Source organism: Puccinia triticina, chromosome 17A (genome assembly GCF_026914185.1).
Source record: "Puccinia triticina chromosome 17A, complete sequence".
Taxonomy (NCBI): Eukaryota; Fungi; Basidiomycota; class Pucciniomycetes; order Pucciniales; family Pucciniaceae; genus Puccinia; species Puccinia triticina.
In genome coordinates this window covers 1748931-1776442 of record NC_070574.1, presented here as the reverse complement: position 1 = coordinate 1776442, position 27512 = coordinate 1748931, and the positions used below count along the sequence as shown (strand labels likewise).

At 51.9% G+C, this 27512-nt stretch overlaps 5 protein-coding genes across 5 annotated transcripts; 4 read left to right on the top strand and 1 right to left on the bottom strand.

The window, feature by feature from the left end:
- Window positions 1-9548: 9548 nt before the first annotated feature.
- PtA15_17A138 (uncharacterized protein) lies at window positions 9549-10387 on the bottom strand (the record flags this gene model as incomplete). The annotated part of the gene is made up of 6 exons (XM_053164222.1): window positions 9549-9577; window positions 9644-9748; window positions 9816-9854; window positions 9944-9970; window positions 10054-10146; window positions 10249-10387. 6 exons carry the CDS (start codon window positions 10385-10387, stop codon window positions 9549-9551), a joined length of 432 nt encoding a protein of 143 aa, XP_053028211.1.
- Window positions 10388-12808: 2421 nt separating this feature from the next.
- PtA15_17A137 (uncharacterized protein) lies at window positions 12809-14517 on the top strand (the record flags this gene model as incomplete). The annotated part of the gene is made up of 7 exons (XM_053164221.1): window positions 12809-12821; window positions 12940-13151; window positions 13260-13338; window positions 13438-13526; window positions 13606-13967; window positions 14062-14253; window positions 14481-14517. 7 exons carry the CDS (start codon window positions 12809-12811, stop codon window positions 14515-14517), a joined length of 984 nt encoding a protein of 327 aa, XP_053028210.1.
- Window positions 14518-15205: 688 nt separating this feature from the next.
- On the top strand, window positions 15206-16266 carry PtA15_17A136 (uncharacterized protein; the record flags this gene model as incomplete). Its single annotated transcript, XM_053164220.1, has 4 exons — window positions 15206-15433; window positions 15534-15676; window positions 15823-16137; window positions 16206-16266. 4 exons carry the CDS (start codon window positions 15206-15208, stop codon window positions 16264-16266), a joined length of 747 nt encoding a protein of 248 aa, XP_053028209.1.
- A 3948-nt stretch (window positions 16267-20214) lies between these two features.
- Window positions 20215-21033, top strand: PtA15_17A135 (uncharacterized protein; the record flags this gene model as incomplete). The annotated part of the gene is made up of 7 exons (XM_053164219.1): window positions 20215-20247; window positions 20305-20332; window positions 20390-20578; window positions 20637-20663; window positions 20727-20765; window positions 20825-20935; window positions 21008-21033. The coding sequence occupies 7 exons, from the start codon at window positions 20215-20217 to the stop codon at window positions 21031-21033; spliced, it is 453 nt and encodes a 150-aa protein (XP_053028208.1).
- A 1291-nt stretch (window positions 21034-22324) lies between these two features.
- On the top strand, window positions 22325-27239 carry PtA15_17A134 (uncharacterized protein; the record flags this gene model as incomplete). The annotated part of the gene is made up of 8 exons (XM_053164218.1): window positions 22325-22706; window positions 22776-22979; window positions 23045-23230; window positions 23307-23386; window positions 23459-23551; window positions 23621-23777; window positions 23839-26473; window positions 27062-27239. The coding sequence occupies 8 exons, from the start codon at window positions 22325-22327 to the stop codon at window positions 27237-27239; spliced, it is 3915 nt and encodes a 1304-aa protein (XP_053028207.1).
- Window positions 27240-27512: the final 273 nt, after the last annotated feature.

Genomic DNA, 27512 nt, shown 5'->3' with positions numbered 1-27512 from the left:
AAAAGTTGCACAAATGCCACCAGTTGACATGCGGGAACACTGAGGCAGCTAGTGGTGGTAATTGAACTTTTCTCAAAGGCTATGCACAGAGTTGTATCAGTTGAGAAACTTTTTATTGCAGTGGCTATGAAAGTAATTCCCCCATTACAAGAATAATAAATTGATTTCACAGTCAATTCATCCTTTGGTGAGATTTCTGGTAAATCAGCCATTCCTGGCCTTAATCAATTAATAAACTTCCTTGAAATATTTCTGATCTATATGAGAATGTGGAAATCTACAGTTCTGGATAAACCAACATATCTTGAAATAAATACGAGGATAGAAGACTAGTGTAGAGGTAAATATGAAGAAAAAACATACATATGAACATGGCAAAACCAGACACAAATCAAGACTTTCACTTTGCAACCAAAGAATGGAGGACTTTGCTTTCTAAATTGGCCAGAAGTCCTCCCATTCTGATAAAATAAAAATATGTGAAATGAGCAAACAGAAAAAGGAATATTGGTCTTGGGAGGCCTTGCTTTACTTATTTTAATGTTTTTTTAGGTAGACTCATCTTGGCAAAAAATTTGTTGCACAAAAAATATAGACTATATGTATAACATCATTTTAAAGAGGAAAAAGAAAAAAAATTGCACGATTGCAGTTTCTAACCCAACGCTACCACCCGATCAAGCGTGTGGCAGAAACTATTATATGTGGTCCCAATATCGGTGACAGCCCGTTCTTTATTCTCCAGAAGCACATTGCTTGTAATGTGATTCCACGTTTCGACGTCTACCTTAGCTCCTTCACAACGAGTTACTATAATGTATCTTGCATCAGATCCAAAGCCTTGCTTGAAGTTTTGACCTGGGGCTGCAATTGGCGGACGGACCCAAAATTCTTCAAAATTCTTGGGGGGAACCCCAGGTTTATGATCGCGATCATAACCAGTCCCAACGTAGATGGGCTCCCCTGAAGTATTTTCAACAATGCATGACTTGCTAAATGGATTTTGGCCGGTACAGTATTTGCTTAAGAACCTGAACGGCACGTATAAATTTTGGACAACTGTGAATTGATGATCAATACTGCAGAGAAAGTAGGTGTGGTCGTTGTGCTCCACCTCTAGTAGTACTGCGTTAATCCAGGCCCCAGAAAGTAAGGTGCTTATGAGTAAGAGATGAATAATCGATCGCATTTTTTTTACTCCTGCGCTCCAATACTGTTGAGCAAAGAATCGCAGTGAGGAAAGGATTCAGCAGATGTGGTCTGCGATGTACGTTTAAGGTTGTAAATGGAAACAAGTAAAACCAGAACTCAGCAACCTTCACCGATTTTACTTGTTTGGCTAGAGTTGATGACTGAAAAACAATCCTGGTGTATAATAATTTGTGTGGGGAAACTACCAAAATATTCAAAGAAAATTCAGCCAGCTGTATTAACGAGTGATAGATAATGGCTTCAGAAAAGAAGATATTGAAAAAGGCAAAACCAAAGTCATTGGAGAAGGGACCCTTCCATCCACAATCACGGTTGTCACACTTTCGCGGTGGTCCATCCAACGGAGTTTCAATCAAGACGTGTCGCGTCCAGGGCTTGATTAGACAATTTGGACGGTAGATATATCTTGACAACGTTTCAACTCGACCAACATATCAGTATAGGAAAAAGAGGGTTTTCACGAGCCGACTGTGAACCCAATGTCGAAGGCTCACCCGCCGAGTGAGGCTGTCCCAGCGGTGGTGTGTTGATAGTTGATCAGAACAATTCTGTTCAAGAGCCTGTTTCAGGGAAGCGCCGATACGGCTCGGCAGACACGTGTATGTATCAGAAGATGAATTGGTTGGAGGCTAACTTATATCAAAGCCTCTTGAGCGGCGTCTCGGCAAGAAGTCTGATGATAACATAAATATATCGATGACGGTGAAAGAGGAAAATGAAGTCAGTTACACGAACGTAGGGCCCGGTCGGACGCGCGGGCCCTTGTTTGGAGGACTTGCCGCGGTGGGCTACACCACGGAGCGCCCCCAACCGCGGTTTGACGTGGGACGCGATGTGGAGACAACCCCTGCGACCCCGCCCTGAAGTTCTGGTGTCACCCGGAGCGGGAGTGATCGCCACCCGCGGTCGGCGCGACCTGCCACGTGATTCCCACGTGCGGGGCCCGCGGTCGGCAAATTCCTCAGGTTGGCCTGCCGTGGGCGCCGCGGTCGGGGTCCGGTGAGCGGGTAGCAAAAATGTGAGTTGCTACCCGGGGTCGGACCGTTGGAGGACCGACAAGATACGCTCGCTTGTGAGAAGCACCACCCTAGCCGACTAGGGCATCGCACATTTCTATAATGTTGGGCGGTTTATTGTGTGATATTGACCCCATTCCTCCAAATTTTGTCAGAGAAAGTCTGCGGATTTGGACAAGACTCTTTTTTTTTTTTTTTTTGTAATTTCTCACATATGTAGCCTTTTTCCAAACATGGAAAGAGGCTCACAAAAAAAAAATCATTTCTTGGTTGGCCTAACGCGGGCTCAACCAGAGTACAACGTTGGCGCGCTGCTCAGCGCCAGCCATGATTGCGTTGGCCCACCCGCTGAGTAAAGCTGGTTGGGCTCTTGTCATGCCCAACCAGCTTCCCCCGTGGGCACGCGGATCAGAGCCGGCATGGGTTGGCTGCGTTAGACACGGCCGACCCATCCGACCGCCCGCGGTGCTGGATGGGTCGGGTCAAGGGGGGTCCAACCAATCTTCGACACAATCCGATCCCGCGGTCGAAGTCTGGGCGGGCAGGTTGGCGCCCACCCGGGCCAACCTTGCGCCGACCGCGCCGTTGGGCCCACGTCAACCCAAGCTCGAATTCGAGTGGTGGTGTATAATTATGGTGTTCAAAGTTGGTTTGCATAATTTTATGCATGCATAAATCATAAAATCATAAAAATATTTTGGTGTGGAAATTTTGTGTTACATAATCAGATAGTCATATTCCCTGCAGAAAAGATTTTATGATTTTATGATTTATGCATGCATAAAATTATGCAAACCAACTTTGAACACCATAAATGGGGGACTTCCTGTGCAATCTGGGACCCCCGCAGATGCTGGTTTAGACCCAAAAAGTCTATATTTTTGGAGGGAAATCTAGCTTTTTGGGCTCTAGACTTCTGGGAGACCCGCAGATCTCAATGGGAAGTCACCCATTCTTGATCTCGAGGGAAAGGCTAAACCTTACTGGCTGGTGAAAGTTGATTATGATTGAGTTTTCACCAGCAACCAAGGTTTAGCAGGCCCCTCTAATTCAAGCCATTTATATGGGACCTCACTTCTGTGCTAGGCCCCTGGTGGTGGTCTGAGCTTGGAAAATTTCAAGTCCTTGAAACTCCTGGGGTTAGGGGGGATTAGAAGATATTGGAGGACTTCCTGTTGCCTAAAAGGCTTGATTTAGAGGAGGCCACTAAACCTTGTTTGCTGGTGAAAACTTGATATCAATCAATTTTCACCAGCCAGTAAGGTTTAGCCTGTCCCTCTAGATTAATCATTTTAGCCAACAGGAAGTCCTCCATTGGGGGGTCAACCGGGGAGAAAATCTGAAGCTTGAGGGCAGATTTCATTCCTCAGCTTCTAAAATGGCTTCAATGACAGAAACTCAAAGAGCTCAGATTGATAGACAACAACAAGAGTCTCCACCTCAAAAAAAAAACCATCACTGCAAGAAAAAGTCAAGCAACTGCAAGCAGTTGACATGCAAGAAACCCAGGCAAGCTTGTGGTATTACACAAGCCTTTGTCAAGGCTTATCACCAGGGGAGACTTTGACGCAATCTCCAGAGAGTGCCAGAGTCTAATTTTATGTTGTTCTGGGTCTGATGTGAGTCAGATGTGTATTAGGAAATGATTGATAAATTCTTCCAAAGTCAATGGGAAGTGTGTCAGAAGTGATGCAGAATTGTCACAGGACCTTGCACAATGCTGTATAGAACCATTTAATTTTCTAAGGATAACTTAATTACAACCTGTGATGGAATTATAGTAACTCAATGCCCAATTACTAATCATTTATGGCAAATTTCTGTTGATAGATTTCTCTATGTCAAAGGAGTTTCTCACAACATAAATGTGACTTGCAGGGGCTTTAATGGCTTTTGGCCCAGTTTGTACTTGTAATAGGGGGGTTCACAATACGATAAAAATAAAACTTCAGAGCCAATTTTAAGGCCTTTACAGACAATTTTTTAAAAAATGAAGAACACCCTCTGATTGCCAGGGGACACCTAATCCTGTACATCCTGCCATATTTTTAAAAAGTTGTTGATAAAGGCCTTAAAATTGACTCTAAAGTTTTATTTTTATCCTATTGTGAACCCCCCTAATGGAGCTATGAAAAGCCCCTCCAGTGATCTATCACCCTAATGTACGCGCGTACACAAAGGTGAAACTGGCGAAGTGGAAAAAAGCTGACATGCATGTGCATGGAGACATTGAAAAAAAAAACACAAGAAAAACTCACAAGCTTATATTTGTTAAGAAGCCAGGATGTCTAGCTGAAATCTGGTACCACACACCTCCAAGCTTGACTTGACTCATATTTTCACCCTACTTTCATCCTTTTTTGGCTCAATTCTAGATGATACTGGCATTCTGTAGGGAAATATGCCAATTCAGATGGGCCTTTCACATCATTCTAACAGGGGTGTACATATCTGCGGGAGGCCCAACCTGTGATTGGTAACAACCTTGCACGCGCCAAAATGAGTGTTAAATTAGCAAAGTAAAAACAATGACCACCTTCATGCACATGTAATTGAACCCCAAGAATCCATCTAAATTAACAAACAGTTCAAATTGAATTATGATTTGATTGTGGCCATTGTGTCTTAGTGGTTTCAACTGCATTCCAGTTGGGTTCCAGTTGACTTCTGCATGACTTCTGGATGATTTATGCATTAATCCAGGATCAGTTTCATATCATTTGTGGATTAGTTCTGTGATTTTTCATTACTTCTTACACTCCTTTCATGAAAGGCATCCAGCACAGTTACAGAAAAATGGTACAGTATGACACTCTCTGGAGAGTGCGTCAAAATCTCCCCTGGTGTATTGTTGACCAAGCTTCAATGCACACAGCAGCCCGCATGTCAACTGCTAGCAGTTGAGTGAGTTTTTCTTGTAGTGCATTGCACTTACATGCTCCAAATTACACTGAAAATGCATATTATACTTAGAAAATATTATATATGCATAATGCACCCCCCTAGTGCCATACTAGAGAATGTTGACGGGTACCTGTTTGGCGGTACCCAGCACCCTTGAGTGGGTACTGCCTGCACCCGCCAGGCAGTGCTGGATGTGGAGCCGGGTGCCTGTTTTTTGGCAAAAAGCGGTGTGGTACCCGGGTACCGCCCATCCCCGGTTGGGGGACTGGGTAGCCCGGCCCAGGGCCACCTTTGGCCGGCCATCAAAAGTGTGTTCAGAACCAAAAAAGTCTCTTGATGGCCGGTCATTTGGCCATTGAGAGCAGCTTGGATGGTCACTGATAAAGCAGGCCATTGCAAGAGGTGTATATACTTCTCTCAACAACCGGTCAAAGCCGGTTGTTGAGAGGAGTAACTCGCTAGAGAGTATATAGGACCCCGGAAAGCCCCAACCAAGCCGCCTCATGTAAATTTTTCTAATTCCGGGTTTTGGATACGTGGGAAAATTGGGCTTTTCCCACTTGGACCTGGTTTGGATACATACGTAGTACATGAGGAGGACGTTTTGGGAGAAAGCCCCACCGGGGCAAAATTAGACAAAAAATAGCCTTTTTTTGGCTGGGAATAGAACCCAAGACCTCAAAAGTTGGTTTTTCTTTCCAGGCAAGCCCGAAATGTACTAATTACATCAGGAACATCTTGGAAAAACAAACCAATTTAGATTTGTATCCAGTGATTTACATGAGGAGCATTTTGCAAAAAAATGTCACCTGGATACGTGTTACATGAGGCGGCTTGGTAGGGGCTCTCCGGGGTCCTGAGTACATGCTCCTCTCTAGCTGGTCGCCAAGAGGAAATGTGTAATCCTCTCAATGAACAGCTAGAGAGGAGTAATGGACTCCCCTCTAGCTGGTCGTCGAGAGGACTACATGCATACTCCTCTATAGCTGGTCGTTGGGAGGATTACATGTTCCTCTTGATGACCAGCTAGAGACAAGTAAATATTTAGATGCTCCTCTCTAGCTGGTCATCAAGAGGACACTCCTCTGATGGCACCCTTGACAACCGGTCACATCAGTCATTGAGAGGAGCTGGCAGTCTTACCGGCTATCCAAGCATACACTGCTCTTGATATCCGGCACTGACTGGCCATCAAGGGACTGTGTGAATGTCCTCTTGATGACCGGTCTTTGCAGTCCATCAAGAGAGGGGCTTGGGAGTGAGTTTTGATGAAAAAAAAACCAACGGGTACCGCTGGTACCCGCCAAAAAGACCGCTGGTACCCGCCAGGCGGTGCCAGGTGCCTGGCATTAGAAGAAAACACGCAGGTACTGGCGGTGTGAATTATACCCCGGTCCGTTTTGACATTCTCTAGTATTGGCCAATACAAATCCCGTATTGTATTGTTTCACCGTTGCCCCAACCCATTTACACCCTAAGGCTGGGGAACTTATTGGTGTGCAAACAGGCTGGCCTTGATATTTTTATAGCTCAAGCCCCTAAAATTGACTGCCCAGACCTGAATTTTAGGGATTTAAGACTTCTCAATCCCATCTTTGAGATAGATTCCTTCATGAACAAAAAGAACCATTCATTTTTAATGCTTTTTTTGAAACAGACAAATGTTCATTCTTCCTCAATTTCCAGACCCAAACTACCTGTTGAGAGCACAAGATACAGGAAAACAAGTATGTATATTCACATTTTCATTTATTTTTTCTGTTTCCTTGAAAAAAAGTAATTTTTAAATTTATGGACCAATGTCAAGTATTGAAAGCCCCTTCCACTCTTATAAGCAATTGGGACTGAATTGTGAAGTATTCCCTGCCTTGTGGTGAGTTTTAATTGTTGTCCTAAGTAAGTCCAATTTGTAAATTAGCCATTTATATGTGACTTTGACATATTCATAAGGGAAATTACTTTACTCTTATCCTCCTGGTTTATTTTTAGTCTTGGTTAGGTTTGTCACAACTGTTTAGGTAGTCTGAACAAGATGTAATCATGATCATACTTAGTTGTTGTTTTCTTTAATTCAAAAGTCAATGCTTTACTGACTACTCTGGGGGGAAGTGTGTAATGCATTTGAGTGATCTGAGTCGATTAAGCTCATCTGCAGAAAAGCTATCAAAAATGAAGTTACACAATTAATAATTGATTGGATCTAAATCCAACTGGAGTATCAGCCCTGTTCATATTGGTGAATCCAACACCAATTTTATAACTTCACAATAAAATTTTCAAGTGCTGACTTGCGGAGACATTTCAGATTTAGATGCTTAGAAATTTTATGAAATTTTACATATATGTAAATGTAATAAGATTGGTGTTAAAGTCACCAATGTGAACGGGCTGTTGTAAAACTTACAAGTTTGGTGGTTGTTTACCACTTGAGCTGGAAATATTGATGTCACTCTTGAACTGACAAGTAATTTGCTTATGAACTGTGTCAGATAAGTTCAAACCTGTCACAGAATACATGTTGCATCCTCAGTTGGGTGATTTCAATTTCTTGGAGGATTAGAGTTTTTTCTCTAAATAAAGTTTTGGAAAGAGATATTATTCCTACCAATCCCACTCATTTCAACATCATGTGCTGTATCCTTGAGAAGCTCAAGACTTGTAATCTGATTCCACGTTTCAACGTCTACCTTAGCACCTTCATCGCGAGTTACTATGATGTATAGTGCATCAGGTTTGAAGCCTGGCTTGAAGGTTTTACCCGGGGCTACCTTTGGCAAACAGAACCAGTACTTTTCTTTGGACTTCGCGGGGAGGACATTCAGCTTGTTTTTTTCAGGATAACCAGTTCCCACGTAGATGGGCTGTTCTGAGGTATTTTTAACCGAGCATGACTTTCCATATGGGTTTTTGAGAGGATGCCAATAGTTCCTCAGTTCAAACGGTAGAATCTTTTTTTCAACACATGTGAATTTGTGATCAATACTGCAGAGGATGTAATCGTGGTTTTTGTACCTGACCGGCAGCAGGACTGCATTAATCCAATCCGCAGCAAGTAGGGTGCTTATAAGTAAGGACTGAATGATCGATTGCATCTTTCTAATTCTTCCACACAAATATGCTTGAAGAAAGAACCGCAGTCTACTACTTCTGATGTGATGTGAGAAAATGAATAAAGAGATTTGGTCGTTGAAGTATGTGTGTTGAAATTGAGGTAGTTTCAGGGGCAAATTAAAAGAATTAGATCCACAGTCCTCAGCAATCGTCACTAGTTATCGAAAACCAGGGGAAAATTCAGCTAAGTTGCGTCCGGGCTGTATCCAGGAGGTAAAAATGAATTGTTGAAGAAATAAAAGATGCAGGACGGAATTAAGTGAATGGAGGAGATATTTTGTCGCCATCACACTTTGCGTGGGTGTTCATGCAACGCAGTCTGAGTCAAGACGTGCTCCATCGAACGCTTCGTATGACAATTTTGACTATACAGCGATCCAAACAGCAGTCCCAACCCGCCTAAAAGAGCAGTGAAAGCAAGTACTGGCAGCACGGTGGATTTGTGTCACAAGAGCCAACTATCAACTAGGTGTTGGAGGATCACAAACCACCGAGGGTGGCTATTTGTTGCAGCGGTGGAGTGATAATAGTAGACCAGAGATATTTGCCGCAGTGAACCTCAAGCGTCGATATGTCTCGGCAGGCACCTGTGTATGTGTCAACAGATCAAGCACTTGAATGAAGGCCTGGGTGGTGCATCACCGATGGAAATCACGTGCGAAATGTTGCGCAGGGCTGTGATTGTCGAATAGTTTTACATTTCAGCGTGGTCAACTGTAGAGGGGATCCGCCAATCCGACCGAAACCGACACCAGCCAATGACCCTTAGCCTTCTCGTCATCTGACCTGTTCAAGGGCTGCCCGTTATTATCACATTTTGCGCAATCTAAAGGAGCGCTGCTTTTTGGCTACTACCTTGAAATGGTCTCTACTGCGTAAATAGGAAATTCAATCCTGCCATACTTGTAATTTTGATGAGCATCTCTAGTTTGAGGCGACGCGGTACTTATTGTGTGTCTACTACAAGCATTTGATGGATGTCTCTCCTGCTTCTTGTTTTAGATCTACTGTTTGAAAGGGAATACATGTTTGTCTCCGTGATAAATTGCTTGAAAAGTGACAAAACAAAAATGATAAATAGATTAAGGATATGAAGTATGAGATCAAATGGAAGAAAGTTTAGTGAGGATATCGAGAGCAGACAAAACTGGTACTATGTAGAGACATGCGCCTGGGAGTCGAGGGCACGGATGCTGCAAGTCGACGAAGTGTTCTTGAATGCAGTGCCCTCAATCGAACGGTCGCGGGGAGTTGGACGGTGGGCAAGAGATTGCAACACCTGCGCGACATTGTTCTCCGCTGACCTTAAAGGGTGTGAACTTCCTGGTCCTTCTCTGTGTCCGAACGATACACAAAATGTCAATGAGTTTGCTTAAATGAACGGCTTAAATATCACTGACCAATAATCTTGACGAGTGGGTCTTTCTTGAGTGCCTGAACCTGAGACGGCTTGATAGATACGGCGAACCCTTTGATAATCGAGTATTCGTACTTGATGACGGCCCCTGAGGTGAGAAAGGAGAAGAATTAGTTACGAGCATTCGCGCAGTGCGGAACGGTAGTTCAACCCACCTTGCTTGATCAATTTTTGCTTGAAAGCGTTGAATTGTGCTAAATTTTACCGGTAGAAGAACGCGTAGAGCAGATAATTATGATAATCAGTCCAACCGAAACCTCAATTCAGAAAGGAGGGGTCAAACCTTCAGTAGTATTGTCTTTCAAAGTGACTGGCGACGTTCAAAACATGTCAATATATACAAATCAGCCAATGGGTCTACTAATTAGTGGTGTTAGACAAATTGGACTGAACTGATGTAGACGCTCATAGGCTCTTTTGCTGAGTATCCCGAGTTCTGAGAGGCGGTCCTGGCTTCCTCGCCATTTTGGAGACCCTTGGAGGTAACTAACCCAGATAGCAGGCGTGTAGGTAAGTGCGGGTTGATATCTCTTACATATCACTTCCTGTGCGGAGTAAGAGTTAGTGTCCTGAGTTGCGCAGACTAACCTGACTGAGTTTGGCCCTGGCTTGAGACCGAATGATCTCCGGAAGAGACGTTCGCACTGGCCAGGTTGGGAAGAGTTAGACCAACAATGGCAATCAAGAGGATGATGAGAGAGGAGGCGGAGAGTCTGTGGGGAGTCATTTTGCGTGGATAGTAATTGCAGCTTGATGGTTTGTTTTATTTGGGACGGGTGCTTGCCCTTGCTTAAGACCTGGGCCAAGTTCGTTTTATAGTGTTTTGTTTCCCCTTTGCTCGCAGTTCATGAAACGTACTTGGTGTGTTTTGGTTTGCCATGGAAGTCCGGAGCTTGAGAGGTGCCAAGCTGTTGAGCTCGCACGTTGAGAACAGCAAACAGGTCTTTTGACTTCGTCTGTCGGTAGTATAAACTGCCTCTGGATGGTGCTCCCAGTCTGGGTTCTGAATCCTCACTAGTGAAGAGGCCCAGGACCACAAGTAGTGGGGTTCGGGGAGGAGGTCCGGGAACAGACAAGGCTTAAAAAAAGCCTGTGAAGCCGCATACTGTTAAAGAGCTCAACACAGACACAGCCTTCCCTCAGCGCTGGCGTCGTCTGCATCGTTGTGACCCGACAAACGAAAATTGATTATGCGAACAAGCATGGTAATCAACAGGGCTACAGCCCTCAATCAAGATTATGGTGTAAGATACAGATGGAGCCTGATGGAGGGAAAGGGCTGAGGAGACGAGCAAACAAAGCAAAGCAAAAAGGCCGTAGTGATCCTTATAATTCTTGGTTGTCTTGGGGTAAGGTTTTTCTAGTAGAACTCTATTGGAAGGGAATGAGAAGCGGAAAAGAGGGCCTAGAGGGTATCTGTATACATAGCATCATTTCAGGATCATTTAGGAATCGGAAACCATTAATCCCATGTTCGTCGGAATCTTTTCGATTTCAGTTTCTAGCCCAAGGTTACCTCAGGCACCAGCAACTGGTAGAGACTTCATTCTTGAGGAGCTCATTACTTAAAATTCGGTTCCACGTCTTGGCGTCTACCTCAGCTTTTGGATCGCTAGTTACTATAATGTAGCGTTCGAGAGATTCTTTTTGAAAGCGTTTTCTGAAGGTTTTCCCCGCGGGTACCTTTGGGCAAGTGCACCAGATCATCGCTTCAGAACGTGCGGGGACAATTTGTTTGTTTTCGCCAGAATGGCCAGTTCCGACGTAGATGGGTGCATATGAATCGTTTTGAACCTTGCATGACTTTCCGAATGGAGCGCTTTGGAAGACCAAGTGGAAGGGCGATCCTAATCGCGTGTTTTCTGCCTAGGTGAACTTGTGATCGAGATTGCAGAGAAATTACTCGTGGTTCTTGTGCTTGACCTTCAGCAGGACTGTATTAACCGAAGCCACAGCAAATAGGGTGCTCATGAGTAAGAGTTGAATAATCGAGCGCATCTTATTTTTTATTCCTCCGTTCCAGTCTCGCTGAGCAAGGGATCACAGTGCTTTGATTGATGGAAAGGAATCGGCGGATCCGGTCGGCGATGGATGCTGAAGCTGCACAGGTGTAAATGTAAAGAAATACAAATTCCTCAGCAATCATTACTTTAGTAATCATTTTGCACGGCGTAGGGAGTGATAAATTCTTGGCTAGACTTAATGACCCAACACCAATAACCACTTCTTTGTGTGGGGCGGATTGTTTAAAGGAAATCAAGTTACCTTATGTTTCGGCCGTGTTAAGAATAGGCAGATGACGTTTTGAGGAAGTAGGAGATTTCGGAAGGGAGAAGGCAATGGAGAAAGAGCCCTTTTAACATAATCCTTACATTTCCCGGTTCCACGGCGCTGCAGTCAAGACGTGTCGCGCGGTACAGTAATCAGTTACATATCCTAACAAATGTTCCAACTCGAATAAGAAGCGCCAGAACTTGAAGAGACGCCGGAGGATTTGTATAGGCCGACCGGAGCACTACTCTATGGAAGAGCTGAAGAAATATACAAAAGCACAGAACTCTAAGGCAAATATTACAAGAAAGTCATAGCCTACCCTTCGGAGAATCCCTTTGCTAACCTGATTCGCTTATTAATCGGAGGGGAGTCCTAGTTCAGTTGGGTTTTGGGACATGACTATGAGGATCCCTCCATTTAAGAGGCAGTTTATGCTAGGTTTGTGAAGAGAGTGGAGGACTTCCTGTCCGCATTTAGACACCTCTGGATGCCCTTCCAAGTCCTGAATGAACATATCAAAAACACAAGCAATGCACATCAAAATAAAATAAAATTAGAATTGAGCATGTGGACATAAATTTAATTGCGGAAGGGTTGCGCGGGAAGGGGCACTTCCCATGCAATCTGGTACCCTTGCAGATTTTAGACCCAAAAAGTCCAAAAAAATTCAGGCAAATCTAGCTTTTAGGGGCTCTTTTCTGGGATGCAGCCCATGCAGACCGCAAGAGTATCACGCACTATTTGTGAGGGATGTCACAGGAAGACCCGCCCCACTCGACTCTCCATCTTCGTGCTCCAACGATCACCAGCGCCGACGCCCAAGACCTCTCGACAGATCCAGACACGTTGGCATTGAAGAGAATCAGCCACAGCCATGGGAGATGTACGTGAGTCGAACCCAGCGCGAGTATGAGCGACGCAGGGGCGGGGGGCTGATCGGCGAGATTTTCATTACTGGCATGAGGGGGGACTTACATTGGCTTCTTCGTTCCGTGGGTGGCGCAGACGACCTGGACCACATCAAGCTCGATCTCAACGACCATCCCGCGTCCTCCTCGTCGGCCGCGCCGGCCAAGCCGGCCCAGAACCCGGCAAGCCGGATCCAGACGGCCAAGATCAACCATAAGCTGGAGTACTATCTCGCCCTCGTCGGCGCCTCCAAGGGCGTCGCGCTCACCAAGCTCGTCGAGGACCTGTTGGGCTCCGCTGGGATCTATGTCTTTGGAGAAATCCTCGAGACCAAACCTATCCAAGAGGTCTCTCTCTCTCTCTATCCTCTCCTCGAAATCATCTGTCCTGACTTTGTTGGTCCTCTTCCTTCCTAGTTGGCCTCCCATCCAACGGACGCATCCTACCACGAGCTGCTCGAAATATTCGCCTACGGAACGTGGAAGGACTACCGACGTAGGTCCCGGCCAGGCTTTCCCTCCAACCGTCTTCCGTGTCTTCTGACCTGCTGCTCCCCTTCCGATGATTGGCCGTGCCGGATACATGGCGGCACAGAGCGACAAGCCCACTTGCCCAAGCTGAACGACCAGCAACTCGCCAAGCTGAAACTGCTATCAATCCTCACCCGAGCCTCGCATTCCAGAGTAAGCCCCTCCGCCCCAAGCAACAGACCGTGTCCATAACAAGAGCATCTGTGGGATTGACTGGGGTGGTGTGTGGCAGATCATTCCGTACAGCGAGCTAATGGAAGAGCTCGAGATCGGCGAGACCCAGGCGCTAGAGGAGCTGATCATGGACGGGATATACAGCGGGCTGCTCGGGGGGCGTCTGGACCAGAAGTATTCGCGGCTGGAGGTGGAGACGAGTGTGGGGCGGGACGTGAAGCTGCGGCCGCTGGGCGCCTCCTCCGCTCTACCCAAGAGCACGCAGGACGGCGACGTGGACATGGACGCCGCCGACGCCCCCGGAGTCTCGCACGACAACACGCTGGCCAAGCTGCACGCTCAACTCGCCGATTGGCGCGACTGCTCCGCCAGAGTCATCGAGCAATTGGACGCCCAGATCAGCCTCATTCGCCAGAAAGAGTCCGCACCGCTCCTCCTCCCCCCTCTCCCCAACGAAATCCCGAAGCCAAACTAACCACTTTTCTTCTGTTGCGAAACCCAAACAAACCCAAAGCCAAGCGAAGCTGGAGCACCAGGCAGCCCACAGCGCGACGGTCGAGGCGCTCTCCCACTCCGTGTATTCCTCGGTCATGTCGTCCTCTTTGTCTGGCCATCACAAGTTCGGCCGCAAAGGGAAAGACAAAGACGCCGTCGACGCGCCCCTTTCGAGCGACCATCAGATGGACATCGACGAGCACGATGCCGGGTCAGTCGTCTCTCTCGCTCTCTTTCCCCTCCCCACTTCATCTTCAACCTTCTTCCTCTCTCTCCCTTTTTTGACTGCTGTTGAATTGGCTCTCGGCGTCGCCTCTTCTCTCGTCTCTTCGGCCCTCGTTTTCTAGCATTGTCTGGGAGAAATCCTCCCTCTCTCTCTGATGACCTGAAGCCTCCCAATCTGATTGCCTCCTGCGTGCTTTTTCTCGGCATGAACAGGACGATCAGCAAGACTCGAAAACGAACTAGACCTTGATTCTCTCTTCATCCCAGCTCCCTCTAGAGAAATGATATCCATGAAAAAAACACCTATTTATCACAGATGTGGATTAACAACCCCCATGTGAAAAAAAGAAACTTAGAGAGGCCTCTTTGCAATCTGCACCATGCTTCGGCCCTCGCTTCGCCTATGACTACGTCATCACAGCGATGTCTAGCACCCCTTATTCGTTTTATTTGGAAAGGACGTTACCTCCCTCTTAAAAAGGTTGTCGTCTGTCTATGTAGATTCTCTCGTTCATTGCTCGCCCCTCCACTCATGTACATTTCTTCCAAACCCATTTGTTGTGTTCTAACTGTGTGAGAAAAAACAATGAAACATAAGGTGGGTTGTTGGTTTAATGGAGACAGATCTGGTACAAGCAGCTGGACAAAGGGAGGACTTTCCCGTCGAATAAATGGCTTGATCTGGAGGGGTCTGCTAAACCTTGTTTGCTGCCAGCCATTCAAGTTTAGCCCGTCCCTCTAGATCCAGCATTTTATCCGACGGGAAGTCCTCCAATGTGTGCTCTGAGGCTGTGCCCGATCATGAACTCCCAGATTAGTGTGTGTGGTTTCCCGGCGGAAGAGTGCTGATTCTGGCGGGAGGGTGCCGATCGGAGCATCCTCCATCAGTCGCCGCCCAGCCCAGCCCCAACCACACCATCCACCCTGCACTCCCCAGAATGGCATCGATGACACCCGCACCCTCGACGACGCCCCACCCGGCGATCCTGTATGTCCTGCCGAAGGAGCAGGTCGCCCGGGCGCTCGGCGACTTGGTGCTCAAGGCCCAGGAGGAGGCGCTCTCCAAACGCTCCCAGTTCACGCTTGCCGTCTCCGGCGGCTCGTTGGCCAAGACGCTCGTCGACGGGCTCACTGGTCGGGCCGAGGTCAAGTGGGGCAAATGGTCAGTCCCTCTCCCTCTCTCTGCGCCGTCCGAAAACCACGCCTCGGCTCATCGCTTCCTCCTTCGTCCGCTGCGTCCATACAATCGTCTTCCTCGCCGACGAGCGGGTCGTCCCCCTCGACCACGAAGACTCCATCGTCCATGAGGGCCTGTTCAGCCAGGTGCCCTTCCCCACCGAAAACATCCATCCCATCTCCACCGAGCCCCTCGACGACCCCGAGGAAGTCGCTCACGACTACGAGAAACAGTTGATGAACAAATTCGCAGGCAAGTATCATCCATCACCCCTCATCATCCTAGTTTGAGACTCGAACTAGGTATACCCCTGCTTGATCTTGTCCAGCCCAAACAAACATAACCAATATTGATGTGTGTGTGTGTGGGATTTATTAGGCAAGAATGCGGTGGCGTTTCCCCGCTTCGATCTGATTCTGTTAGGCGCGGGGCCAGACGGCGGCCACACATGTTTGCTGTTCCCGGGCACGAGTTGTTGAAGGAAGACTCGGCCTGGGTGTCCTGGCTGACCGACTCGCCCAAGCCGCCCGCGACCCGGATCACGCTCACCTACCCCGTCCTCAACCATGCCCACAAGGTGGCCTTCGTCGTCGGCGCCGCCAAGAAGGACGTCATCCAGAACGTCCTCGACTCGCCCCAGCTCGGCCTGCCCTCCTCCCTCGTCAAACCTACCCCCCCCGGCCAGGTCTTTTGGTCAGCCCCCACCCCCCCATCTCCTCTCGTCCTCTGAGCTCCAGCTGATCTCTCGCTTCTTCCGCTAGGTTCGTCGACGAGGCTGCTGCCTCGCAGACCCAATACGTCAAGACCGACCTTAAGCTCTAACTCCTCCCCTCTCCCCCAAAAAAACACTAAAAAAAGAATACAGCTGCTGTCGTTTGTTGAGTGCATAGTATGTATTCGATTCTTTGAACAAATACATACATATTATATATAGAGTAAATTTATGGACTGTGTAGAGGTGCATGTGTGTTGTGATTCCCCCACGAAACCTTTTAAAATAACATGGATTGAAAGGAACAGATCAGTGGGTGATGCTCCGTCCATTTGTCAGTGCTTCCGAGCTGTGTATTGGAGTGTATTTTTTCTGTGGGCCAAGCATGCACGACTCTGTGCACTCCAGAAGATCAAACAAGCCTGGAGGTTCATGCGATCCTCCGCTGCCGCCGCCGCGCAACCCTGGATGTGCCAACCGGGTCTGTTCCTCGTGGGCCATTGGTAGCTTGATGCCAGATGGGATGGGGGGATGCCTGCATGTGAAGGTGTGACCCGCCTCGCCGGAGGCCGGGCGGGCTCGGGCGGGGCGTGCGGAGTCTGTTGGCCCGCGAGGCGGTGCAATGCCAACATGTAAGAGGCGATAATTGTGCCTGTTTGCCGTCATAAACTTGACCCCTGGGACCGCCGGTCCATACCCACAATATGCCCCGGCGCTGGTCCAGCGCTAGGTTCTCCCCATGAGTTCAATTTCCTCGGGCTGGGTCACAGCCCATGATATCAGATTCGATGGTGTGCGGCATACCGAGGTTGCATCGGGGTGCACTTAACCAGTTTAGATTGGTTGTTCCCCACCAAGTCTTGCTGGGCTGCCGTTCACCCAGCCTGCCATTGAGAAGCAGACTCGTACGGTTGAAGTCGGACTCTTTTTAGCGGCCTGAAGAAGCCAGCCGCTGGTGATCTCTTGCTGACTTGGCGCAGAGGTCTGTGTTTTTTGCCTTGTAAGCTGAATGCAATCCATGGATGGTGGGACCCAAGAGTGATACCATTGTCAGACAGCCTCCAATCTCAATTACCTACATAATTCTCTTCATTGATGCTTTTACCTTTGGATCTGTTCCATACCCCACTTTTCAAGCTCAATGGCCCAGCCCGGTGTGATTCCTGCCCCCAGCCAGCCTTCCCCCGTCAACTGGACCAGGCTGGTTGTCAACGGAGTCAAGCTAGTATTTTGTGAGTTTCCCATTTCTGACTCCAACTCCGAGTTTCATTTCCTCTACCTCCTTGTGCCTTCACAGAAAACATCTCCGCAAGCCAAATTAATAGCACAGCAACTTTTGTGTCTGAACACGTTGCTCTGACAAATCCCAGTGAGTTTCTCATCACCATTGCAACTCAAATAACACAATGTTTGCTAACATTCTTCTTTCCTTCTCCCTCTGCAGATACAATGTTGATTGTCATCACATTTTTAGCGGTTTGGGTGTCAATCAGTGAGTTTTTTTTTTTTTTGACAAACCACCATTAATACTAATCAAATCAACCAACAGTTTTCATGCTCTGCCGCCACAATCCCATCTCTAACAATCAGGAATTGGCTCTGGGTATTGCTAAATTAGAGACTAAATTTGAGGCGCTTGAGCGTTGTAAGTTGTTGTACTCTTACTTGAATTCAAATTCCCTTTGCTGATAGTTGTTTTCCATGTTGTAGAACATCAAGAACTCCTGGCACTGCTCAAACCACGCCTTGCTGGTCAAGCAGGACAGTCTTGACATTGCCAGCTTTGGTTCCGATCTTCTATCCCTTTTCTTGTTTGGACTTGTCTTTCCTCTTATGTACAAACTATTCCACATCCTTTTTCTTTATTTCTCTCCCCCTGGCCGCCTGTCAACCAGAAACCATTGTATGTACATATTTATTTAATCTTGTTCTGATCTCCAGCTGAGCTGCACATGCATTAAGGGTGTTCAAAGTTGAAATCATAAAATTTCCAATGCATAAAATCATAAAATTATAAAACTTTCAAGTGATGATTTCATATGTACCATTCTAGAAATGTTGCTCTAATTTGAGTGCTTGGGTGCAACATATTTTTTTCAGCTTAGAATTTTATGATTTCATGGTGTTATGATTTTATGCAAGTCAACTTTGAACACCCTAATTGATGAGCTTTTTTGAGCTCTGGCATTTCTCTGTTGGATATGAGTTGAGTTGCAAGAGCGCGCGCTGGCTGAGTCTCCGCAGATATCTGCCAGCAACAATGTAGCCATTACAATACATGTATTAGGGGGGTTCACGTTGCAAAAAAAGCAATGCTGATTTCGTCTGCTCATGCACCTGTGAGTAAGGTTTATGCCTTGCAGATTGCTTCCAAAGGGGAGCTGCCCAGCCAAACCTTTTTGCTTTCTCACGATTTTCAAAAGCTGCATCTGCTGGTTTGGGTTGCTGATTTTTGAAATCAGCCTTGTGTGAACCCCCCTATTGTAGTGGCATATACAGTGTATCGTAAGTGCAATGACTAAAGTCCCTGAGAGTGCCAATGGAAAAGAGACTCAGTCAATATTGGCAATTACCCAATGCCCACATCTTTTTTGTCTCGAATGTTCTTGGGACCGCTGGTGTTCCGGCCTGCAAGTGCCCAATGAAAGTGCGCAAGAAGCGGCAGACTGTCTGGTTTGCGCGCAGCAGCTTATGATGAGTAGCAACATTGCCCCGGTCTCAGCGGACAAGCGCGAGATGAATCTGTTATGGCCTGGTGTTATACCTCTCTGGGGGAGAGTTGATGCCCGCTACAATTGTGTAGTCGGGTGGTACCTTTTCTTCCTTCCCCGGGGTTTTTACAGGTTATGAGCCCAGCGTTGCCTCTGTTGCGTGTTCAATTCCCATTGCCTGCATGTCACATCTCCCCAGCTTGTAACCCTCACATAACATGACATAACTGTGTTAGCTACTCCTAGTCTCACATATAAGCATATTATTGATTATTGGTTTAGGAGTGTGGTTGCCTTAAAATAGTTTCACGGTTCATGGGTGCCAAAAAGTCCCATTTTAAGATAAATCATAGTATAGTCTTTAAAAATAGCATTAGTATAGTAGCCAGTATGCGTGAAAGTTGACAGTTAACAAGTCTGTTGGGGAGTAACACTTAGATTTGTATGTAGTTTCACACCAGCCCATTTGGTGTCCAATCCGATATCACCTCTGTTATCAGTGATATTGGCTTGCGGGGGAGTGTTATGGCCTGGTGTTATACCTCTCCGGGGGAGAGTTGATGCCCGCTACAATCGTGTGGTCGGGTGGTACCTTTTCTTCCTTCCCCGGGGTTTTTACAGAATCTCCGCTTAGAAGAGCTGCACATCGAGGACCCCGGGAGCCGGCCATCAGGTCCGGCTCCGCGCGGAGCTCCTGAGGGCTGCTCGCGGAAGTCTGAATCGGCCCAGAAGATGTAATCTTATATATAGGGTCAAGTTATGGACTGTGTAGAGGTGCATGTGTGTATGATTCCCCCACGAAACCTTTTAAAATAACATGGATTGAAAGGAACAGGTCAGTGGGTCATGCTCGGTGCTGCTGAGCTGTCTATTGCAATTTGAAGTGTATTTTTCTTTGTGCCAAGCATGCACGACTCTGTGCACTCGTATCGAGAAGATCAAACAAGCCTTGGATGACGGATGTTCATGCGATCCTCCGCTGCCGCCGCCGCGCCGCCCTGGATGTGCCAACGGGGTTTGTTCTGAGTGGGCCTTGGTGGCGTGATGGGGGGCCGTGGCTGGGGGGAAGCCTGTGCAGGCGTCTCTGCGTGTCCAGCGGGGCCGGCGAGTGTCCTCGGAGAGACCCGTCTCGGCAGAGCCCGGAGCCCGGGCCTGCGGAGTCAGTCGGCCCGCGAGGCGGTGCACACATGCTGTGCTGTGCTGTACATGTACATACCCACCCCAGATCTGCTGATCGCCCAACCATCTCCCTCGACCGAAAAAAACCAACCACCACCACCACCACCAGAAAACCGCCAAAACCGCCCGCAAGCACACATCCGTAAGTGCCCACCCTCGCACGCCCCGATGCCGACCAAGCCTGACCCTCGTGTCGCCAGCGTCCATCTCCTCCTCGTCGTCCTCCTCCTCCTGATCCTCGTACCCGCCGCCCCGCAGGACCACTCGTGGCCCAAGATGACTTCCGGTAAGCGCGGCCCCACTCTCTCTCTTTGGCGGAGGACACTGATGGGTGGTGAGCCAGGCTCCGAGGACGAGCGCGCCGGCGCGGACGTGCGTCCGGCCCCTGCGGCCTCTCCTCCCCCCGTCGACCCCGCCACCGTCGACCCTCCGCACCAGGCCGAGAGCCTGGTTCTGGCCGACAAACAGGCCGACGAACAGGCGCGCCCGTCGCCGAGCCCGGAGCCGGCGGAGCCGCCGGCGGACTACATCAGTCGAGTCCTCTCTCTGCTTCTGTCCCCCGCCGAGACTGACCGGGCGCGCTTGAGCAGTCACGTTGCGCCAGGACACGACTAAAGGTGCGTCCCTCTGCCCCTGTCGGTGTCGCGGCCGCGCTGACGGCTGTGGCTGTGTGTGTGCAGAGCAATGGGAGCAGTACAAGCTGCAGCTGGTCGGCCAAGGTGTGTCCCCCCCTGCTCCTGGGAAAGGGGGCCGCAGAGCTGATGTGGTGGGTGGATAGGCGCGGAGATCAGACACGAGTACTTCTCGCTCATCCTCAAGGGCTTCGCCGTCGCCCTCCGGCCCTCCAAGCTGCAGGCCTTCCAGCAGGACCCGCTCGTCAAACACGTCGGTCAGTCCCCTCCCCCCCCCGTCTGCCCCTGGCGGTGCGTCTGCTGATGGCTCGTGTGTTCGGGCGCGGCAGAGGCCGACCAGAAGGTGCACATCTGACGCCGCCCCCGGCCTCGCGCTTGCTTCCCGCCGCTCTCTCTCTCTCTCTCTCTCGATGCATGGGTCTGTTTGTGTGATGATGTCCCTGCCCATGTATGCTATGTCAGCCGTAGCCAAAGCGAGCTTACTCTGACGCCCCACTGGGTTGTCTGGAGTGTGTGTGTGTTACATAGATCTGGGCCAGAGCGTCGGTGGCGGTGCCGAGCCTGTCGGGCTGGTCTCCGGCGTCGCAGCGCCTTTGTCCCTCGTCTGAACTACTGAAAAAAAAGACCCACATAGATATACATATATGTAATTGTATGTATGTACATACATGCAGATGTGAGATGATGGCGATGGAGGCATACACTTGGGGGAGCTGATGACGCGGCGGGCAAGCGAGTGCTGCAGGAGGCAGGATCGGCAGAGTCTCAGCGTCGATACATACATACATGCTCGGCCGCAGGACACACAGGGTGCTGGAGCTCTTGAGTGTCGCCCCTGCTGGGCATGCCCGCTGGTGAGCTGAGGACGTTCCCTCTTTGTTCTACTGTTTCTTTGAATGGGTCATATACCCTACGTACTCTCTGTTCTCTGGGAGGCCATGGTATGTAGTGCTGCTCGGCGCGCAGTGGGCTGGGGCAGGGGGCAAGAGAGAATGGTGTTGAACTGTGGCGATTGCAGTTGAGTAAGTAAGTATGTGTTTGTGAGAGTGTATGTATGTGTTTAGGCTGTCCTTGAGTTGATCACTATTTTATCAGCAGTCGTCTCGCTCAGCATCTTCTGCGATCTTCCCTGAAAACAAAACCCAGCCCCTTCAAAACCATCCCCATCCCTCCTTCCCTCCTTCCCTCCCTCCCTCCTTCCCTCCCGATCAGAGAAAGAGGAAGCGAAAGAGAAAGCGAAAGAGAAAGCGAAAGAGAAAGCGAAAGAGAAAGCGAAAGAGAAAGCGATGGCTGCCCACCACCACCATCCGACTGCTGGCCAAGCAGCCTACAACCACCCACAGCAACAACAGCAACAGCAGCAACATCACCAACACCGATCATCCATCTCAGCCACCAACAACCACCATCCACCCCCCCCAGCCTACCATCACCCCTTCCACCCCAAGGAATACCACAGAGAACAGCCGATCATCCAGCACAGGGAACCCACCCGCTCACACTCACACTCACACCCCAGCGAACAACCAGCCGCCCCGCAGCAGCAACAGCTTACCCGGGACAGGGACAGGGACAGGGACAGGGAACCCCATCCCCACCACCACCACCCCCACCCGCAACAGGCCCTCTCGCCCCACGCCGTCGCCATGCGCTCCCACCAGCCCGCCGGCGGCCATCCAGCAGGCCCGCACCACCACCACCCGCCCCACTCCAACGGCCACGCCGCTGCCTCGTCCGCTCCCGTCCTGCCCCCCGCTCTGCCCGCAGGAGGAGGAGGCGCAGCGACAGCAGCAGCAGCAGCAGGCGCAGGAGGCCCCTCCAACCGCCAACTCGCCCAGCCCCCGCCACACCCTACCGCTAACGGAACGCCCACTAACGGCGTGCCCAGGAACGACGCCGCTACCGTTAACGCTATCCTCAGAGAGGGCGAAATCAGCTTCCAGAAAACGGTCGGCGACTGGCGCCCCTCGGCCAACCCGCTCATCGAGAACCTCGTCCGGGGCACCGAGCTCACATGGATCGCTGCCGGTCAGTCTCTCTTCTCTCCTCTTCTTACTGAAAACAACAAAAAACCTGATTCCTGATGGATGAGGACAGGCTCGGCATCGGAGTCGTTGGGCGACTACGCCCGGGCGCTCGACTGCTTCGAGCGCGCCCTCAAACACAACCCGCTCTCCGTCCCCGCACTCACCAAGGCCGCCGGCATCCATCGCCACCAGGAGAACTTCCGCGACGCCGCGGACTACTTCAGCAGGCTGCTCAAGATCCACGAGGGCAGCGGGGAGATCTGGGGCGCCCTGGGTAAGCAGATCGGTGTGTACGAGATGAGAGCAGGATGAGGGAGGGACTGACTTGCATGCACATAGGCCATTGTTACTTGATGCTCGAGGAGCTCCCCAAGGCCTACACCTCCTACCAGCAGGCCCTCCACCACTTCCCCACCCCCAAGTCGGAGCCCAAGCTGTGGTACGGCATCGGCATCCTCTACGATCGCTATGGCAGTCTCGACCATGCCGAGGAGGCCTTCAGCAGCGTCATCATGATGGATCCTCGTCCGTCCCTCTCCCCCAGACTGTGCTCCCTCCAGAAAAACACTGATAGATCTCTTCGGTGGGGTGGTTTTTGTAGATTTTGAAAAGGCTAATGAGATCTATTTCCGGCTCGGGATCATCTACAAGCAACAGCGCAAGGCCGAGCTCAGTCTCGAAGTACGTCTCAGCGGCTCTCTTTTGTGTATATGTGTGTGTGTGCTGATAGTCTGGCCGGGAAAAAAAAAACAGTGCTTTCAGTGGATTCTTGATAAGCCGCCCTCCCCCCTCACCGAGATCGATATCTGGTTCCAGATCGGCCATGTGCATGAGCAGCAGGGCAACGTGAGCCCCCCTTTCATCACACCCCTCCTGGAATCCCGCGGTGACTGGAACATCTTTTTTTTTATGCAGTTCGATCAAGCTAAGGAGGCCTATGAACGCGTGTTGGCGGAGAACCCGACCCATGCGAAGGTCCTTCAGCAGTTGGGCGGACTGTACTGTCGGGAAGGAAGCAGCTTTTACCACCCGCAGGAGGCCGCCCATATCCTGACTCGTAGCCTGAGTGTTGGTGAGTGCAGCACGGCATGGTTTTTATGATGGCCCCACTCTTACGATCTTCTATCTTTCAGATCCCGGCGATCCGTTCAGCTGGTACCTTCTAGCACGGGTGTACATGACCCTTCAAGATTACACAAAGGCGTATGAATCGTACCAGCAAGCGGTCTACCGTGATGGGAAGAACCCGGCCTTTTGGTGCTCGATCGGCGTGCTCTACTATGCGATTTCGCAATACCACGATTCCCTGGACGCCTACTCGCGCGCGATCCGGATCAACCCTTACCTCTCAGAAGTCTGGTTCAACCTCGGCGCCCTGTACGAGTCTTGCAACGACCAAATGCCCGACGCGGTGGATGCCTACCAACGCGCCTGCCAACTCGATCCCAATAATCTGCACATCCATCGACGGCTCGAGGAGATCAAAGCCAGCCAGGACACCGGCGCCCCGCTCGGCCCTCCCCCATCCCCCCGGGACATGAACCATTCCTCGCCGAATTGGCCCTTCCCGAACACCCTGAATGCCTCGGCTGAAGCCGGCTTCAGCCACTCCCAACCCGCGCCTCACGAGGAGCCCCCGAAGCCCGGCCCGGTCTCCCACTCTCCCGTGACCGCCAGACCGATCTCGCCCGTCGTGCCCTCGGCCCGGGCCAGACCGGGCACTTCGAGCAGTGCATCAGGCTTACGGCCCCAATCCGCCGGGCCATTCGCCCATGGGCCGCCTCCCAACTCACACCATCCGGGCCACGCCGGCCATCCAGCAGCCCACCCATCAGCGCAGCAGCAGCAGCAGCAGCATCCGGCCCCGCCTGCGTCTCTGAACCGGCGTCAATCGGGCGGACATGGGCCCCTGGCACCCATGGAATTCGACTCCTCTCCCCGCATGGGCACCCGGGGGCCGCCCTCGGCCCAGCACAACCTGCCCCACATTCGCTCGGTCGTCGATTCCCAGTCCCGCGGGCCCTCGCCAGTCCAGCCTGCCCCGGAGCCCCTGCGCCGGCCCATGTCGATCTCGGCCTCCGGCTCGACAGCCCGGGAGGTCCTCTCCCCCCGCACCTCCCCCGTCATCCGCTCCAACCCTCCGCCGCCGCAGCCGCCGCCGGCCGACCGGACCTCCTCCCAGTACGCCAACCCCGGCAGACCGCATCCCCACCCGTCGGTCTATCCCCGATACCCCCCGACGGCCATCCCCGTCGACGAGCCTAGGGAGCGCGCCGAACGGCCGATGCGCGAGTCGATCCGCATCCGGCCCCATTCCCCCGAGTACCGCACCGGCTCGGTCGACCGTGACCATCGCCCGGCTCCTCCTCCCCCGGCGCCGCCTGGATCGGTGTATGGCCATCGCGGGGGAAGCGACTTCGGATACCCTCCTGCGCCCCCGCAGCACCAGTCGCCATACGACCCTCGCCACCCCTCTCCCGGGGTCCGGGCCGGCCCCCGCTTCTCGCCCGACCATCCCCCCGTCCACTCTCCCTCGTGGCCCGCTGGCCCGCCCGGCCCCGCCGCCCCGCCGCTGTCGCCCGACGCCCGCCGGCCGGGCTCCCAGGCCGGCTACCCGCCTCATTACCCCCCGCCTCCCCAGCAACAACCCTCGCGGCGCTACGATCCCAGATTCGACGAGCCCACTGGGCCCCCGCCTCCGCTCGTGCACCAGCACAGACAGAGCCTCTCCTCCCACGACCCCCAGGCGCCCTCCCCGAGACCGCGATCGGCCGTCCAACGCCTCCCGCCGCCGCCTCCCCCTTCGGTGTACAACAACGAGCAGGATATGGAGAGAATGAAGCCCGCGCCCGCTCCCCAATCCGAGGGCGCCGCCAACGCTACGCTCCCCAGGAGGACCGCGCGCACTAAGCTGGCCACCCTTAAGGACGACGACGGCCCCCCACCGCCCCCGCAGCCCGCGGCGGCCCCGGGCCCGGGCCTTGCGCGCAGACGCAAGCTCCCGTTCTCCAGAGCCGTCGCTGCGGCCCCTCCCCCCACTACTACCATGGCCAGCCCCGCCACCCAGCCCGCCCTGCCCCCCGCCCATCCACCTCCGCCGACCCTGCCCGCTCCCGCCCCGGCTGCTACTTCTGGTGGGACACAGAAGAAGGAGAAGAAGAAGATCGCGAACACGAAGCTTCGTGGGGCCGGGCCGCCTACGTCGACGAGTTCGACGAGTTCGAAGAATAAGCGGCAGTCGCCCGACCCTGCGGCCCCTGCCCGGCCTTCGCCGCCTGTCACTCGGCCCGTAGGAGGGTCGCCCGGCATGACGGGGGCCCCGGATCGGAGGGTCGACGAGGAGTTCTCGGAGTACGACGAGGTCGCGGACGCGTTGTTGAGCTTTGCGGGCCAGCCGCCCCGGAGGACGATTCTCCCTTCTCCTCCCCCTCCCCCTCCTGCTGCTGGGAAACCGACGAGTTCGAGCCGGACGAGGGCGGAGAGAAACGCGAAGGAGGACGAGTTCCATCGTCCGCATGCGCCGCAAGACGACCCGCCGGCTGGCCCGCTCAGCTCGTCCCCTGATGCGGCGCTCGCCGGGAAGACTTATCGGCCTCCGGACGCGCCGACCTCTCGGCCTGGCCCTTCTGGACCTGGATCTGGACCTGGATCGGCCGGTGGGGGGGTCTCGAAACGGGCGCGCGGGGAAGACGGCGCGGCGGTGGGCCAAGGGGACGCGAGTGGCGGCCCGCCGGAGCCCAAACGGCCCCGCGGACTTCCTCGGTCGCCGTCTGTCGGCGGAGGCCCAGGTGGAGGCGCGGGGCCGGGGAAGAGCGGGGGCTTGGGCGCTGGCGGCGCGCGTGGAGGGGGGCGGGGGGAGGGCGAACGGGGTGGGGAGCCATGTTCTCCTTCGACCATGGCCGCGACTGTACCAGCTTCGGCTACACCGACGACGGGGATGACGGGGACGGGGATGATGGCGGGGATGATGGGGACGGGGCGGAGGGGCAAGAAAGGGGCGCTCGAGGACGGCTCCCCCGTTCTCGCCCATGACGACAGCCGCGACGAGATGCCGGGCGTGCTGGTGCAGGGCGGCCATGAGCTGCAGCACCAGGAACACCAGGAGCATCGGCCACACCGGCACCAGGAGCAGCAAGAGCACCAGGACCAGCAAGAGCGCCAGGACCAGCAAGAGCACGAGGACCAGCAAGAGTACGAGGACCAGCAAGAGTACGAGGACCAGCAAGAGGAGCGGGAAGAGGAGCGAGAAGAGGAGCGGGAAGAGGAGCAGCAGCACGAGCAAGAGGACGAGGATGAGGAGGAAGAAGAGGACGGCGAGCTCCGCGACCACGTCCACTCCGCTCGCGACCGCCCTAGGGCCGTCCCCGCAGCCCCCGACCGCCCCGCCCCGAGGAGCGATCTCGCTCAGCCGGCGCCCGGCCCTGGCACCGCTGGGCCTCCGTCTTCGCAGCCGCCCAGAAACGGAGCGGCGCAGGACGCGGCTGTGGACGCGGCTGTGGACCCGGCTGTGGACCCGGCTGGGAGCGGGGCGTGAACATGCCTTCTGCCCGTTCGGAGCCGCTCTTGGCCGCGCTTGCCTTCCTTAGCCTTTCTTCTTGCCTTCTCTTTCTTTCCTCTTTCCTTGTCTTTCTTTCTTCTTTCCTTGTCTTTTCTTGTTTCTTTCCTTCCTTGTCTTTTCTTTCCTTCCTTTCTTCCTTCCTTTCTTCCTTCCTTCCTTCCTTCCCTCCTTCCTTGTCTTTTCATTCCTTCATTCCTTGTCCTCCCCTCCTTTTCTTGCCGCCCCTGCCTCCCTCCTCTCGCCCATCTT